At 36.3% G+C, this 15,857-nt stretch overlaps 1 protein-coding gene across 7 annotated transcripts in view; it reads right to left on the bottom strand.

The window, feature by feature from the left end:
- The window catches only part of LOC106869792 (nuclear envelope integral membrane protein 1a), a 32,773-nt gene that overhangs the window by 14,132 nt on the left and 2,784 nt on the right, over positions 1-15,857 (bottom strand). For all 7 annotated transcript variants that reach the window (XR_016242193.1, XR_016242192.1, XM_089353667.1 and 4 more), the window contains 5 exons: positions 12,539-12,666; positions 9,805-10,006; positions 6,197-6,269; positions 5,639-5,732; positions 3,373-3,713 (listed from right to left, as the gene is read on the bottom strand). Coding sequence is in view for 5 of the 7 variants with exons in the window: in XM_089353667.1 (XP_089209793.1) it covers positions 3,373-3,713; positions 5,639-5,732; positions 6,197-6,269; positions 9,805-10,006; positions 12,539-12,666 (838 nt within the window). In the remaining 2 variants the exon portion in view is untranslated. The remainder of the gene's footprint in view (positions 1-3,372; positions 3,714-5,638; positions 5,733-6,196; positions 6,270-9,804; positions 10,007-12,538; positions 12,667-15,857) is intronic.

The raw sequence follows: 15,857 nt of genomic DNA on the forward strand, positions 1-15,857 counted from the left end.
AAAAGCACCCACTACACTCTCTGAGTGGTTGGCGTTAGGAAGGGCATCCAGCTGTAGATACTCTGCCAAATCAGATTGGAGCCTGGTGTAGCCATCTGGTTGCACCAGTCCTCAGTCAAATCGCCCAACCCATGCTAGCATGGAAGGCGGACGTTAAACGATGATGATGATGATGATGATTCAGTCTGAGCAGTTTGGCAAAGCTGCATAGACATCAGCTGACTAAATGGCAGCAACAGGCAGGCAATAAATAAATAAATGATGAAGAGGAGAATAGAAAAAGAAGTCAAGACAAAATAAAAAATACAAACTGAATAAACAAAACAATAACCGATACCTGCAGAAGGAATACCAAATGTATGTTTATGCCATGTATATCTCAGATTTTAGACTAGTTCCACTATATCCCTGCATGTTGTAAGAAGTGATTAAAGAAGGTTGGTACCAGGAAGAGAATCAAGCCATAAAATTCTGTCTAAAATGTTCCAACCACGCTAGACCATAAAAGAGGAAAATGGACGTAAAAATGATGATGGTGATGATGCAGAAGTCTGTACATGTATTTTTCCTTCAATCTTAAATTAAGTCTCAAAAATAATTAATGTAATTGTGTGTGTGTTGTGTGTTGGCACTCCGTCGCTTACGACGTCGAGGGTTCCAGTTGATCCGATCAATGGAACAGCCTGCTCGTGAAATTAACGTGCAAGTGGCTGAGCACTCCACAGACACGTGTACCCTTAACGTAGTTCTCAGGGATATTCAGCAGGACACAGTGTGACAAGGCTGACCCTTTGAATTACAAGCACAACAGAAACAGGAAGTAAGAGTGAGAGAAAGTTGTGGTGAAAGAGTACAGCTGGGTTCGCCACCATTCCCTGCTGGAGCCTCATGGAGCTTTAGGTGTTATCGCTCAATAAACACTCACAATGCCTGGTCTGGGAATCGAAACTGTGATCGTATGACCACGAGTCCGCTGCCCTAACCACTGGGCCATTGCGCCTCCACAATTAATGTAATTATATAATGTATAAATTGCAAATGATGCTATGAATATATTCCTTATTTGACCAAATCAAGTTAAATGGAGGTCACTACTCTAGGAAATGTGAGATAAGAAATTAGATTAGACAAGTGGTTTGGGGTTTAATCTCACTGCACAGAACTTTGGGCATTTCCTAATGTACATGCATGTCCACATGTGTATCAGTGTGTTTGTATTTGTGCAGAGCTACAAATGGTGATATTGTCATTTTTACTGTCAAGAAATCATCTGCCAGTTTTGCACCTTTGAGATGTATGAAGTAAGAGATTTATTACTTGAACTATAGGTAAAGATAGTAACAGGAATGGCATACAGCTGTAAAACATCACAATCGTAATATTCGTCTAACCCATGGAAAAGCATACAAAAAATAAAAGCAGTTTTCAGTTAGTGTAGGTCAATATACATTTCAAGGCAAGCAGCTTAAGCAATGCAGATACAAATGACTTATTCTGATTATAGAATTCTAGGGGTACATGTAAAAAAAAAAAAATTGATAAGATATAGCAGGCCACAACCCTCTTCAAACCTAAAGGTCTGGTCATATCATTGACTTATTAGTAAAATTACAGTAACTTGATGCTGGTTAGGTGCTTTGTCAGCCATAATATTTATTTTGAAATAATGCTAAGTAAAATGAAGGATTGTGAATTGAACCTATGATCTTATAATCACATGTACCATAGCATCAATTAAAAAGGGTCTGATAGGTGCAAGAAATACACTTATATTCTCTTTCAAACATGTCACACATGCCTGCATTCACTCTTAGTTTTAAAAAGATAAGGCTGTGTGGTAAGTAGCTTGCTTACCAACCACATGGTTCCGGGTTCAGTCCCACTGCGTGGCACCTTGGGCAAGTGTCTTCTACTATAGCCTCAGGCCGACCAAAGCCTTGTGAGTGGATTTGGTAGACGGAAACTGAAAGAAGCCCATCGTATATATATATATATATATATATAAGTTCAAAAAAACAAAAACAAAAAAAAACAACAAAGTGAGGACGTGATACGGATAATGTTATTGGACGCTCAGGAAAGGAAAGAGAGAGTGTATGGCGTTTCGGGCGTAGCCCTTCGTCGGAAAGATGGAAAGTTCGGAGAATGGAAGAACGGAAAAAGAGGAAAATGGTACCGATGCCCACGAGGTTACATTGTGAAAAGACCGGAAGAGGAGGTGGTGGGGGAAAAGTTCTTTCTAAGACAGGAGAATATATATATATATATATATATATATGTATATGTGTGTGTGTGTGTGTGTGTTTGCCCCCCCCCCCCCATCATCGCTTGACAACTGATGCTGGTGTGTTTACGTCTCCGTAACTTAGTGGTTCAGTAAAAAGAGACAGATAGAATGAGTACTAGGCCTACAAAGAATAAGTCCTGGGGTCGATTTTCTCGACTAAAGGTGGTACACCAGCATGGCCGCAGCCAAATAACTGAAACAAGTAAAAGAGTAAGTAACCACCATCACCACATCTATGGTAATTTTAACATCCACTTTTCTATGCTTGCATGACTCAGATGACATTCTTTGAGACAGATGCTTTTTCCCGTTATTAACCTTCACTTGTTTCCAAGCAAGACAATACCCCACTCCTCCGGGTCTTCAAACATAAACAGAACAACAGAAGGGCTTGTTTCCATGGAAGATTGCAAACAAATGTCATCACTTGTATGATGGAGACACCCGTCCACACCTATATAAAAAGGAATTAAAGGTAATGCTATGCCACTTCATAATAATCCCTATTATTATTATTACAGATATTTTATATATATATATATATATATATCCATCCATACTAGCATAGCAAGTGGATGTTAAATGATGGTATACACACACAAAAACACATATATATATTATCATCTGTGCTGGTACCACATAAAAAGCACCCAGTACACTCTGTAAAGTGGTTGGCATTAAGAACATCCAGCCAATGGAGCCTGAGCAGCCCCCAGTCTAACAGGCTCTGGCCAAACTGTCCAACCCATGCCAGCATGGAAAATGGACATTATATGATGATGATGATGATACACACACACAATGAGCTTCACTAGGTTTCTATCTACAAATCCACTTTGGTTTGCTTGAGGCTATATTAGAAGACTTACCTGTGGTACCATGCAGTGGAACTTAACCCAAAGCCATATAGTCGGGAGGTGAACCTCTTCACTACACAACCATGCCTGCACCCATTTTTTAAATTTAATTTTATATAAAAATCCAACATATATAAAAAAATAAGAATTATAATCATTTAAAGACAAAATTTAATACAAAAATCATTTACAAGGAAAGGTAATTGATAAAGAAAACGCTTTACTCACTTGAAGCGTTTGTAGAAATTGTCAAGACACTGTGGTCGATTATAAACAGCAAGAATAATAATGATAGCAGCAGAGGACACTTCGGTGAGTTGAGTTCCATGAAATACTAAAAATAAACCAAGACCTTGTATAATCCAACAGAGAATTTTTTTAGATCGGATATCAGTGACTGGTCCAAATCGATAGGATAAAAAGAATGAGAGTACACCAGTTACTGTGAGGTAAACTAGAAGAGAAATCCAGTACTCTTTGGTCAACAGGAACACATTCTGGTAAAACCAATGAAATGTGTAAAGCATTCCAGATACTCCAGACAGAAGAAAAGCAGCTGTAACGACTTTCTACAATAGAAATAACATCATAAGTGTAAACAGGAGTGAGTGTACATGTGTGAGAGAGAGAGAGAGAGATAGAAAGATTAAGAAATAGAGCATGAGAAAGAAAAAGAGGGAAAGGGAGAGAAAGAAATTCACATGGATATCATCATCAGCATTTTAAATTCATTTTTCCTTCCTTTCATTGTTTGGACAGAGTTTATTGAGGAAGATTTTCTATGGCTGGATGCTCTTCCTGTCACCAAAAAACTGTAATATTTCCCTATGTTTTGACATATTTTCACAGAATATTGGAAATGAATGACATTCGTTTACAACAATCACATGATGTCAAGACAAGATATACGAACACACACACACACACAGTGGGCTTCTTTCAGTTTCTGTCAACCAAATCCATTACAAGGCATTGAAATTAGAGAAAACATGCCCAAAGTGCTTTGTAGTGAAACTGAACCTGAGACCACGAAGTTGGGAACCAAACTCCTTAACCACATAGTCACACCTGCACCTATATATTCAATTATATGTGAGCAAAATGTACATGGCAAAATCAATAAGGCTTTTTGACAACCAACTTAGGTGAGTGGGGGTATAGTAATTTGCATCCTATCACTGCTCCTACTATGCAATGTTCATGGCCAAATCACATTGTATTGAAATTGTGCATGTGCACAGTAGAGGTCTCTCAGATATCAGTTAAGCAGGTAGCAAACATTTCATTGTTATAGGAGAAATGAGAAACAGAAACAATGCTGGGATATTTTTAGGCAACATGTGTGAAAGGAAACAGATAATGAAGACAATATGTGCAGTGCCACTGTAGGTTAACACTGATCATTGCATATATAGGTTTGGGTAGGAATTTTTGAGTAAGACTTGCAGTTGTGCATGCACACAAGTCTCCTCATCTCCACATCACTTATGTGTATCCAAGAAAAAGGTAACTGATTTGGGTTGAAATAGCTTGGCATAAGTGTTGTTACAGAAGTTGCTGTCTGAATGTAAAGAGCTGGAACAAATGCTGTTAGATAGAATGCCAACAGTCTCTAACAGTTCCATCAACTTAATGTTCTGGACTGGTACCTTTTTTTTTTCTCTCTCAAACCCAAAAGAATGAAGGGCAAAGTTGACCATGTCAGAATTTGCACTCAAATACAGGGTCAGAACAAATACCTAGCCAGAGCTCTAACAACTGCCAATCTGCTGCCTTAGTCTTTACTGCATGGGAGCTGAATATACTCGGTTCCATGCAGGTGCACTCAAGATTAGGGAAGCAAGTTAACCTGTTTTTGACAGTGAAGTTCTTTCCAAAATTATTCACACTTCATATGATTTAGTATGCACATTTTATTTTTACTGGACACTGTAAGGTGGAGGCGCAATGGCCCAGTGGTTAGGGCAGCGGACTCATGGTCGTAGGATCGCGGTTTCGATTCCCAGACCGGGCGTTGTTGAGTGTTTATTGAGCAAAAACACCTAAAAGCTCCACGAGGCTCCGGCAGGGGATGGTGGCGAACCCTGCTGTACTCATTCCCCACAACTTTCTCTCGCTCTTACTTCCTGTTTCTGTTGTGCCTGTAATTCAAAGGGTCAGCCTTGTCACACTGTGCCACGCTGAATATCTCCAAGAACCGAGAACTACGTTAAGGGTACACGTGTCTGTGGAGTGCTCAGCCACTTGCACGTTAATTTCATGAGCAAGCTGTTCCATTGATCGGATCAACTGGAACCCTTGACGTCGTAAGCGATGGAATGCCAACCGAACCGGACAATGTAAAGCAGTTGCAAAAACTATTTGCATATGATTAATGCATTACATCATCAGCAAAAATTTAATCAGTGCATTGAGGGTTAAAGATTATAATCATGATGATTATCATTCATATAAACACAATAAATATTGACATGTTTCTACCAGCAGGCCTTACCTTTGAAATCATCCGACTAATGAGGAATAATATAATCAGCACAGAAAAAATAATTCCAAGTACAGTTCCCATCAGGTAATGAAATGAAGAATTCCTGTGAAAATGCAAGGAAGATTCAGAAAATAATCAGTGTCAATAATCAAACATAAGCAGAATATGTCCAGATGCTACTATACTATCCTATACCTGCCCCATACAGTTTTACATCTGTATCTCTACAAATTTGGATATATTCATACAGTTCTTGAAATATGTCTTCATTTTTTTTTTACTGGTTTCAGTCATTGTGTTGTGACCATGATGGAGCACCACTTCAAGCACATCGACAATTTCAGTAATTGTCATGCATTTACTTTATCACTCTCAGAAGGATGAGATTGAGATCTGAACTCAAAACAACCAAATACCATGATGTATAATGTCCAATAATGTATTAAACCTGCCACTACCAAATTGCAAAACCATTTCACCCATGTTAACATGGAAAATTAGATGTCAAATAGTTAAAAAAAAAAAAGAAGTTAAATATAGCTCATGATAGAAAGTAGTTATACATACTGACTCCAGTGGTCTGCATTGGCAAACATCAGGATTCCAAGTCCAAAAGTGATGACTAGCCATATTTCAATTCCTAAGACAATAGCAAAAGGAAAATAAAAATCCAATTAACAATAGGAACAATTTAATCAAAATACAAGGCTCCTTTACAAATGATAAAACATAACAAAAATGTGATATCTCTAATACTCTTTATCCTGTCCCAGAAATCCACATTTATTTTAAGATTAAGTATCATGATCCTGCTTAACAAGAGATGTGCACAGTTACCTGTATCATATCCAGATAGATATCTAATTAATAGATAAAATACAAATAACTCCGAAACCCCAATGTCATAAATTAGTAGCATTGTACTGAATGCCTTGTGATATTTCTTTTGACACTTAGTATACTGAGTTTAAATCGTGCAACCCTTTCGTTACCAAACCGCCCAAAGCCGCCCGAAAAAAATTTTGATTCATGTGACCAAGCCGCCCAAAACCGTAATCAGTATGCGTGCGCGCAACGACCAGATGTTGTTGCGTACTAGTACCGAAAGATCGCCCATCACGTAAAGCTATAGTAATAGCATGTAAATAATGGGTTGAAAACCCCTTTTGGATAGATAAAGTCAAAGGCTGCTCGTGCGCCAATATTCCAAAAAATAATTATTTCACGTTCCCTTGGAAGTTTAATTCTTGACAACAATATACACACACACATCTATATCTATCATGCATAGACAAGTATTTATTCATAGAGTTGTCTCCCCTAATACTTATCCTCGGCCAGAGTTTCAGCTCTTATTTACTCTACCTTCATGTTGGCACTCCGTCACTTACGACATCGAGGGTTCCAGTTGATCCGATCAACGGAACAGCCCGCTCGTGAAATTAACGTGCAAGTGGCCGAGCACTCCACAGACACGTGTACCCTTAACGTAGTTCTTGGGGATATTCAGCGTGACAAGGTTGACCCTTTGAATTACAGGCACAACAGAAACAGGAAGTAAGAGTGAGAGAAAGTTGTGGTGAAAGAGTACAGCAGGGTTCGCCACCATCCCCTGCCGGAGCCTCGTGGAGCTTTCAGGTGCTTTCGCTCAATAAACACTCACAACGCCCGGTCTGGGAATCAAAACCGCGAGTCCGCTGCCCTAACCACTGGGCCATTGCGCCTCCACCTCTACCTTCATATCTTTTACTAAACATGAAACAGATTTTGCTAGCTTCATTTCTTACACGTCCATATAAACCTACTACACCCAATGCTCATGACTCACCTACCTTGCACCACCACACTAACATATACTTTTTGTATAGTCTGCCTTTTGCTTTAAGACAGAAACTATTTGCTGTCAACAGAGACAACAATGTCTGCCTTTTGCTTTAAGACAGAAACTATTTGCTGTCAACAGAGACAACAATACCAAAAATGTTTCCACTTCTTTCTTATTCTACCAGAAATACACAGCACTAATTAGTTTCTGTTAGCTAAGTAACAGAAATTATCAACTATGTGTGGTAAGCTGGTTGCACAGTTCACAAACTTCGTTTCATAGCTGTTCCTACTGATCACTACAGCTGAGATTCATCATCATCACCATTAACACCACGATTACACTGTGAAACACAATCTTTGTCCTTGGGTAGTGAATTGTTCTTTCCTGATTGTTTGCTTCTAGCAAGTATGAAAAATAGCTAATATTTCCTTCACATTTTGCTTTTGTTACATTTATTCAAACTCCAAAGAATTCTCTCAATACATGATTATGATGCTCCTCCACTACTCCTGCTCATGATCAGAGATGCACATACTACCAGTCACTGAGGAACATGCTTAAGTGTTTAAGATCAAGCAACTGACAAGCAAATCTGTGGTATTGAGCAGAATGTTTGCTATAACGATATTTCTGCTTCAACCAGTCAGTGCTGAATCTGTTTGAAATGTAATGGAAAATAGGGCAGTTTCAAAACATTGATGTCCAAGTCACAAAAGCTAAGTTTGAAGGGAATAACAGTTATTTCCTTTGGTTTCTAGATAGAAGCAAATAAGAAAATAACACTTACGGACCAAAGACAAAAAAAATTTTTTTTTACAGTGTTATCATTTAACATCAGTCTTCCATACTTTGACTGAGGACTGGTGGACCAGGAGGCAATAACAGGCTCCAATCTGATTTGGCAGAGTTTCTACAGCTGGTTGACGTTAGGAAGGGCATCCAGCTGTAGAAACTCTGCCAAACCAGATTGGAGCCTGGGGTCGCCTCCTGGTCCACCAGTCCTCAGTCAAATCGTCCAACCCATGCTAGCATGGAAAGCGGACGTTAAATGACAACGACGACGATACTATCATGTGCTGAACAGTTTAACAGGATTTGATGATTTGGCATGGTTTCTACAGTTGGATGCCCTTCTTTGCAATTGAAATTCCTGTTGCTTGTTGGTTTCCCAGAGATCCTAAGGCACCTTCTTCTGTACTTATTAATTGAAGTGGCAACACAGAACTGTACATTCCCCAACTCCCTTTGAACATAGCAAACAAAGGTACTTCCTATATATGCAACTGAGATTGTGTGTTCCGATTCAAACTTGCACTTTGACCCATGTCATGTTAACTTTTAGATGGTAAGAAATGAATAGGCTGAGTTGGAACTTGTCCCAACTCTGTGTTCTGAGTTCAAATCCTACCAAGGTCAACTTAATCTTTCATCTGTCTGGAGTTGATAAGCACCAATCCATGGTAATGGATTTGGCAGAACTGTAAGAATATCAGACTGGATGCCTTGTGGTATTTGTTCATGTTCTTTGTGTTCTGAGTTCAACTCCTGCCACAGCCCATTTGGGTGGCAGACTTAACTCATCAGCTCTTTAATACCACCATTTGATACGTTGGGTATCTTTAACACATTTCACTCTTTTACAAGCATTTAGGCCAGGTCTCTGGTTTGAGGATAATTTCCTCCCTCTCTTCCACCAGTTTCAGAGGCCCTGTAAAGGTTCAACAGACCTACCTTTCTTCTTGACAAAAAGATAAAGACCATTCTTCCAGGTATGTTAATTTGTCTGCAACTCTTCAACAAATTTTGCACAGATCGTCATTCCTACACACACACACACACACATATATATGTAAATTAAATAAATATTATTACTGTTATTAATAGTAATAATAATGATAATAATAAAGTGGCTAGAAAGTTTACACCTTTACAGGTAAAATAGAAACTAAATTCAAATTCAACAGGGTATTTAAATAACACTTGCTACAAACAGAGTCATCGCTCCAAAAGCATCAATTACTGTTATAGTTATTGCATTGGCTGTGTGTATATTAATAGTGAGTAATGGAATGCTTATAAACTAAGTGTATATAGGAATGCCTATAAACTAAATATATATAGAACAAGCAACCATAACAAAGGCATTCTTTAGATTAACACATAACAACAGTCAAGTGGTTGATTCCTTGCTAAGAAATTGTAGTTGTCTCACTGATTCTAATAAAAATAAAATTAAAACAACTAAAAAAAGGAAATTTGAGGAAAAGTCAATACATTAATTAATGAAGGCTTGCTTGTCTCATTAGCCAAAAAGAAGGGTTAGAAATGTTAAAGTGTTTACACATACCTTTTGTTCTCAGTTGTACAGAAAAATCATTTGTTGTACTGATTCGCACACAAGTTGAATTAAAAGGAAGCAAAGAAATTTCTTTGTTTTGAAACAACTTGTTACGTATGATGTTGAAACTAAATGAAGAGGCACTTGCCTCCGTTTCCAAAGCATTATCACCATAACTCACAGAATAATCATCGTTGATATTCAATTTCAACTAAACATAAAAAAAAAAAGAAAAAAAGAAGGGAAAGAAACTCATCAGTTATATAACTTTTGAATATTTGAAACATTTATGTGATCTAAATACAGGAGATAATTGGTAACAGTTTCCATCAGATGAACACCATTATATTAAGGTGAGGAAGAAAAGAGTAAAATTCCCAGAAGATCTGAGGTAAGCAGAATGAAGAATCTTGCCAAAAGAAAGCAAAACTGCTGCATTGAAATATAATTTACAATGAGATGGAAAACTAACACCTGATCTTTGGACTGATCACCATCATCATTTAATGACTATTTTCCAAGCTGGTATGGTCTGGACGGCTTGATAGGAGCTGGTTACAGCTGGATACCCTTCCTAATACCAACCACTTTACAGAATGTACTGGGTGCTTTTAACATAGCACCAGTACTGGTGCTTTTTACACACATACACATGTATAATATATATGTACGTGTATATATATATATATGTGTGTATGTGTATATATTATATACACACACACACACATATATATAGATTCAGATGAATATGATACTTAAGTTTAGGCATCAGAATTTAGTATGGTATTATCCATACAGTTTCAAAATAAGGTGATTAAAATCAAAATGAGCAATAAGGATATCCAAAAGTAATGCAATATGATCATTTCATACGACTCCATTTAATTGAGCAATGTAAACATTACATCAAATATGAAATGTAGAGCAATTTTCAGCTGCACAAAGATATAGAAATTTAATGAAATTACATTTAAACAGAAGGACATATTTTTATAATTAAATCTAAACTCTCCAAGTAGAAAGGAGGAATTTAGCCAGACCATACAGGTTAGCCTGTATGGTCTAGCTAAGTCAAAATGGTTTTTGGTATTCCCGCTTTCTACTTGGAGAGCTTAGATTTAATAATAAAAATATGTCCTTCTGTTCAAATGTAATTTCATTAAATTTCTATATCTTTGCTGAAAAGACTCTGAAGCAGAATTGGAGAAGTTCCGGGTTTGTGATGTTGCTATTATTACCCCTGCTGGTTATTCACTATCTTTGTAACATTGAAAATGTGACGAATAAGATATCACTTATTTGAAAAAAAAAAGTTTAGTGACATAAAGGGCATCTGTCTGCATAACAATGCTTTGACAATAGTATGTTCATCTAATCTCTGCTACCATGGAAAAAAAACAGATGCAAAACTGAATGAATATATTTTCCTACAAAAAGACAAGCAAATGCAGAATAGCTGAGTATATTGGACATATCAAACAACTAATTCAAATCTAGTGCAAGAATTCATTGTAGAATAGAGAACAGCTGCTCATCTAAATATTAGAAATTAGGTAGCAGAACCCATAGCTAATTTTATCTACCATTCTATTTAGAGTTGTCCCTTTGACCCCCATGAAGCTACAGAAAGTGGAACTAAATAACTGACCTCTGAGAACTGTGACAAGTTGTAATTTCTGTCACTTTTGGAGACACGGAGACATAAGCTTAAAGCAAATGTTACCTCTGTTTGAACTTGTATTGGTATTCATCCAGGATGAGATGATCCAACTCCAACTACTGAATCTATCATGAATTTATCCACTCTTCTGAATCTGATTAAAATGCTATACTTATTTACTCTAATTTACAAAATCAGTACAGATTTTACAGGGAAAATTAACTTGCAATACACAAGTATTCTAGTAAAAAAGAAATTTTAAATCATCTGATTCACCGTTAACAATTTCTTAAATAAGCTTTACATTATTAGATATTATGTTCAGAGTATAGATCCTTTCTAGAACGTTCACCTTTCATTTCTTTGGGATATATAAACTAGGTCCAATGATATATAGCAGTCATTTAACTGGTAAACCAAATTGCTTTTCAAAAATTGATCTGTTCTCAATCAAAGGGAATCAATATTTATTATCATTATTTAGGTGAGTATTGTGGTATACAGTTGGTTGACCAACAGAATGCTAGTCTGTACTTATTTTGTAAAGTTTTACATCAGTTTTTCATGCTAGCATGGATTGGACAGGTTGTCACAGTATTATTATTTCTTATTGAGAGCTGCTGCTCCCATAGACTGGTGCTCAAACTGGGAGGAGTGGACAGTTACTGATAAGAAAAGACCTAAACAGTGATGACTCATCCAACCCATACCAGCATGGAAAGCAAATGTAAAATAATGATGATGATGGGACCTAAACACAGGTAAACTCTGATTTATGCAGTCATATTAATGAACATATTCCAGCCATGACATCTGGCCTTGTTTACAGTCAGAGTGTATCTAAAACTTCATTCAAAGTGTCCTATTGTTTAAGCTGGCAGAGTGAGATTTGAGGAAGGTGTAGCTGCTATTTCAAGTAGGACAAGCTATGACGCAGAAGTTCTCTCATTGGTTTGAAATATTGTGCATTATCTTCTTTGGTAATTACAGTTCTGAGCGTCAATCAGTCAGAATCTCTTTAGAGCCAATAAAATAACTACTGAATTGTCAGAAAAGAGGTGATAGCAAAGAAAATTAACTTACCATTGGTGACATCCAGAGTTTATAAATATTTCGCTTTTCTCCAGGATAACAAAATATCCAAGTCTTCCATGTTTCTAAATTGTCATTTTGGATGGAAATAAAAGGCTTTGTGGAGTCTATTACAGTACCTAGAATACAATGAGTAAGATTTGATAATTTTAATATACATTGTACATGCAATCTATATATCATCATCATCATTTTCACATCTACTTTTCCATGCTTGCATGGGTAATAATAAACTTTGATGAGGTTGAGTTTTCTATGGTCTGATACTCTCCCTGTAATCAAGCTTCACTTTCTAGGTATGCCATTTTTATGAATGGAGATATTTTGTCTACAATCAGAAAGCACCTGTCTAGACAAGGGGAATACACTGTTATGCATGCACACACATACACATATGATAATGGGTTTCTTCCAGTTTCTGCCCACTAAATTTCACTCACAAGGTATTGATCAGCCTACAGTAGGGGACCCCCAACTAACAGCATCCACACAAATCATCTGCAGCCCTGTGACAAGAAGATAATCAAGACCTTGAAAGCCTACTTCAGACATGAAATGCACGAGAAGATCATTGATGTTATGGAAGAAACTGAACGTGATATTTTTACCCAAGAAGTTGCAAAGTGGATCACCATTTTGGATGCCATGTACATGTTAAGCATAGCTTGGAAGAAAGTCTCTAGCCAGACAATCATTGTTGGATCAAAGCTGGTTTTGTTTTGGCTGAAGAATCAAATGGAACAATAGATGTTAACGAAGATTTGATCCTGCCTTCACTGCCTACTGGACTGACCAAAAAGCAATTCGAGAACTGGTTGTCTGTAGATGATGGTGCTGTTGTTGCCCCAGAGATCATCACTGAAGAAGAAAATCTAGACAAGATCATTCATGACATTTGGTAATCTCAGAAGGAAACCAAAGGAGATCAAGATGGCAATTCTAACATTGATGTTGATAAAGGGTTCTAGAGCCTCCAACACAAGCTGAAATGAGACACTATCTACCTCGATAAGAAAGTTGCCTTGGAAGTTTTGATTTCAGTGATATGAATCTTTTTAGAACTCTTAAGGGAAAAATCAATGCAGAGTTGCGAACAAAATGTCCAGCAAAGCAAACAGCACTTGACAAATTTTTCATTCAATGACATTGTTTATGTTTTTATTCATGTATTCACATATGTATGTATTTTAATAAATACACATGTTTAATCAATCAGCGAATTTTGTTCCCTCTGTTAATAAATCCTTTGTTTAATAAATCCAAAATAGGCAGTCCCAAGATGGATTTGTAAAGTGGGGTCTCCTGTAGAAGCTACTCCAGTACATCATGAAGAAGCTATAGAGAATATTTTATGTTGAGTTTTTAGATTTAGTTGAGATTCATTATTTTCATATCACGTGCTATTTTTCCAGGATCCTCTTTCATTTGACCAAGATATTTAAAATTTTTGTTGCATTTCTGATGTCTAAGGATGGATGCTTATGCATATGAGTTCTTTTTCAACTGTAATTCTGGAGAAGTGGGGAAGCAAATTTACCTTATCCTGTCTTACTAATTTTGCCCCGCTTAAATTTGTCTTTTATATGCTTAAAGAGAACAGTGATAATTTTCTGAAATAGCGTTCTGAATATGTTATAGTTTTTACTGCATTTAGAAGTCTTTACTTGGCTAATATAGTTTTGGCAAGGTAGTGAATATTTGTAAAAAAAATATAACTTTTTCAAAGACAAAAAATGCAGTAAATATTACTCGTTGTGCCCCACCTACCCTTACTGGAAACAGGAAAAGCAGACTTTCGGAAATAGCTGTTTGTTTCCCCGTTTTTGTCGGGATTTTCCTCCTTTTTTTTTTTTTTTTCGCGCATTATTTTAAAAGAAGAATTCTAAAAATTTCTGTCATTTTATCTTATTCTACTTTCTGAAACATTTGTAACTCACATTAAAAGAAAAAAAATCATACCCAACTCTTCCCTCCTTCATTGAACTTTTCACAAAAGTCAAACACCCACAAGTGGATGTGTGAAAAGCGAAATTTAAAGAATTTGAAAAGTGTATCAATAAAGCGACACTTTCAGTCATATATTTAAACTTTATCTGCTAACTCATCAAATTCAATAACATGAAATACAATTTCAGTAACTAGTATTTTTTTACTTTCTTTCTTCAGATTTCTGCATGACCGAAAACGTATTTCTTGAAAATATCAAATAAAGATAGGCATTTTAAAGAGGGTTATGAAGAAACGTAAGTTGGAAGGGACAAAAAGAATAGCTAATCCGAAACTCCGTTCCTCGCAACAACAAAAAAGGAGGAGGCGGGGAATAAATATTTCAACGTTAAGATTATTGTAATCTACATCCTCGAAAATGTACTTTTGTAAAATTTCATTATAAAATATTCCTTTTTCAGAAAACTATAAGGAAATAAAGCCGAAGAGCACCAATCAGTAGTTATACCATATTTAGTACTTTTATCTGATTTTATTCAAGAGGAAATATGTTACTCAATTAAGAGTAACGTAAAATTTCAAGCAAACCATATATATATATATATATATTCATTTACTTAAAGAAAAAAATTACGCCGCCATCCTACACATTTACCTGAAATTTGGGGTATGCCTTTATCTTATTTAGAATAGAACAGCTGTATGTATGTATACATCGACAAGAAAGACAATAAACACACCGTAACATAGAATACACTCGTAAAACAAAAATTAGAATGCGGAATGAGTTGCTTTCATGATTCGGACGGGTCTCAGATGAAAAAAAAAAAAACCTCTCTCCTTAAAACAATCCGTTCGAAACTTCAAAACTAGTCGGCAAATAAAGTTAATTTTCACAAATATAAAATATATGCGTACGTTATTCCTATCAATTTTCAAAAAATTGGTTATTCCGGTAACAAAAAAAAGTAAATAAACTAGCCTGGGGGGGGGGGGACCAGACTGGTTTTTTTTTTCTCCCAGAGTGAAGGTCTTTATATTGACCGTTATTCCTTCTCAATTTCCAAAAGTTGTTGTCTATGTACATAGACGATGACCTCCAGTACAAAATAGAAGTGACCACATAGAAATAAAATGCTGCATTTTTCATTCAATTTACAAATACATCATTTTATCTGTTAAGTTTAATTAAGCTGACTTAGTTTCATTTTATTGTCTACCTTATAAATAAAACATCACACAATTTTTGTAGACATTACAGAATACCTCACATATAGTGGAAATGTCATTACTTTAATGAAGGAAATTCTGATTACTAAGACTAATTAAATTGATTTAATTGTCATAAACAATAAAACGGTAC

Source organism: Octopus bimaculoides, chromosome 6 (genome assembly GCF_046866305.1).
Source record: "Octopus bimaculoides isolate indiv1 chromosome 6, ASM4686630v1, whole genome shotgun sequence".
Lineage (NCBI taxonomy): Eukaryota > Metazoa > Mollusca > Cephalopoda > Octopoda > Octopodidae > Octopus > Octopus bimaculoides.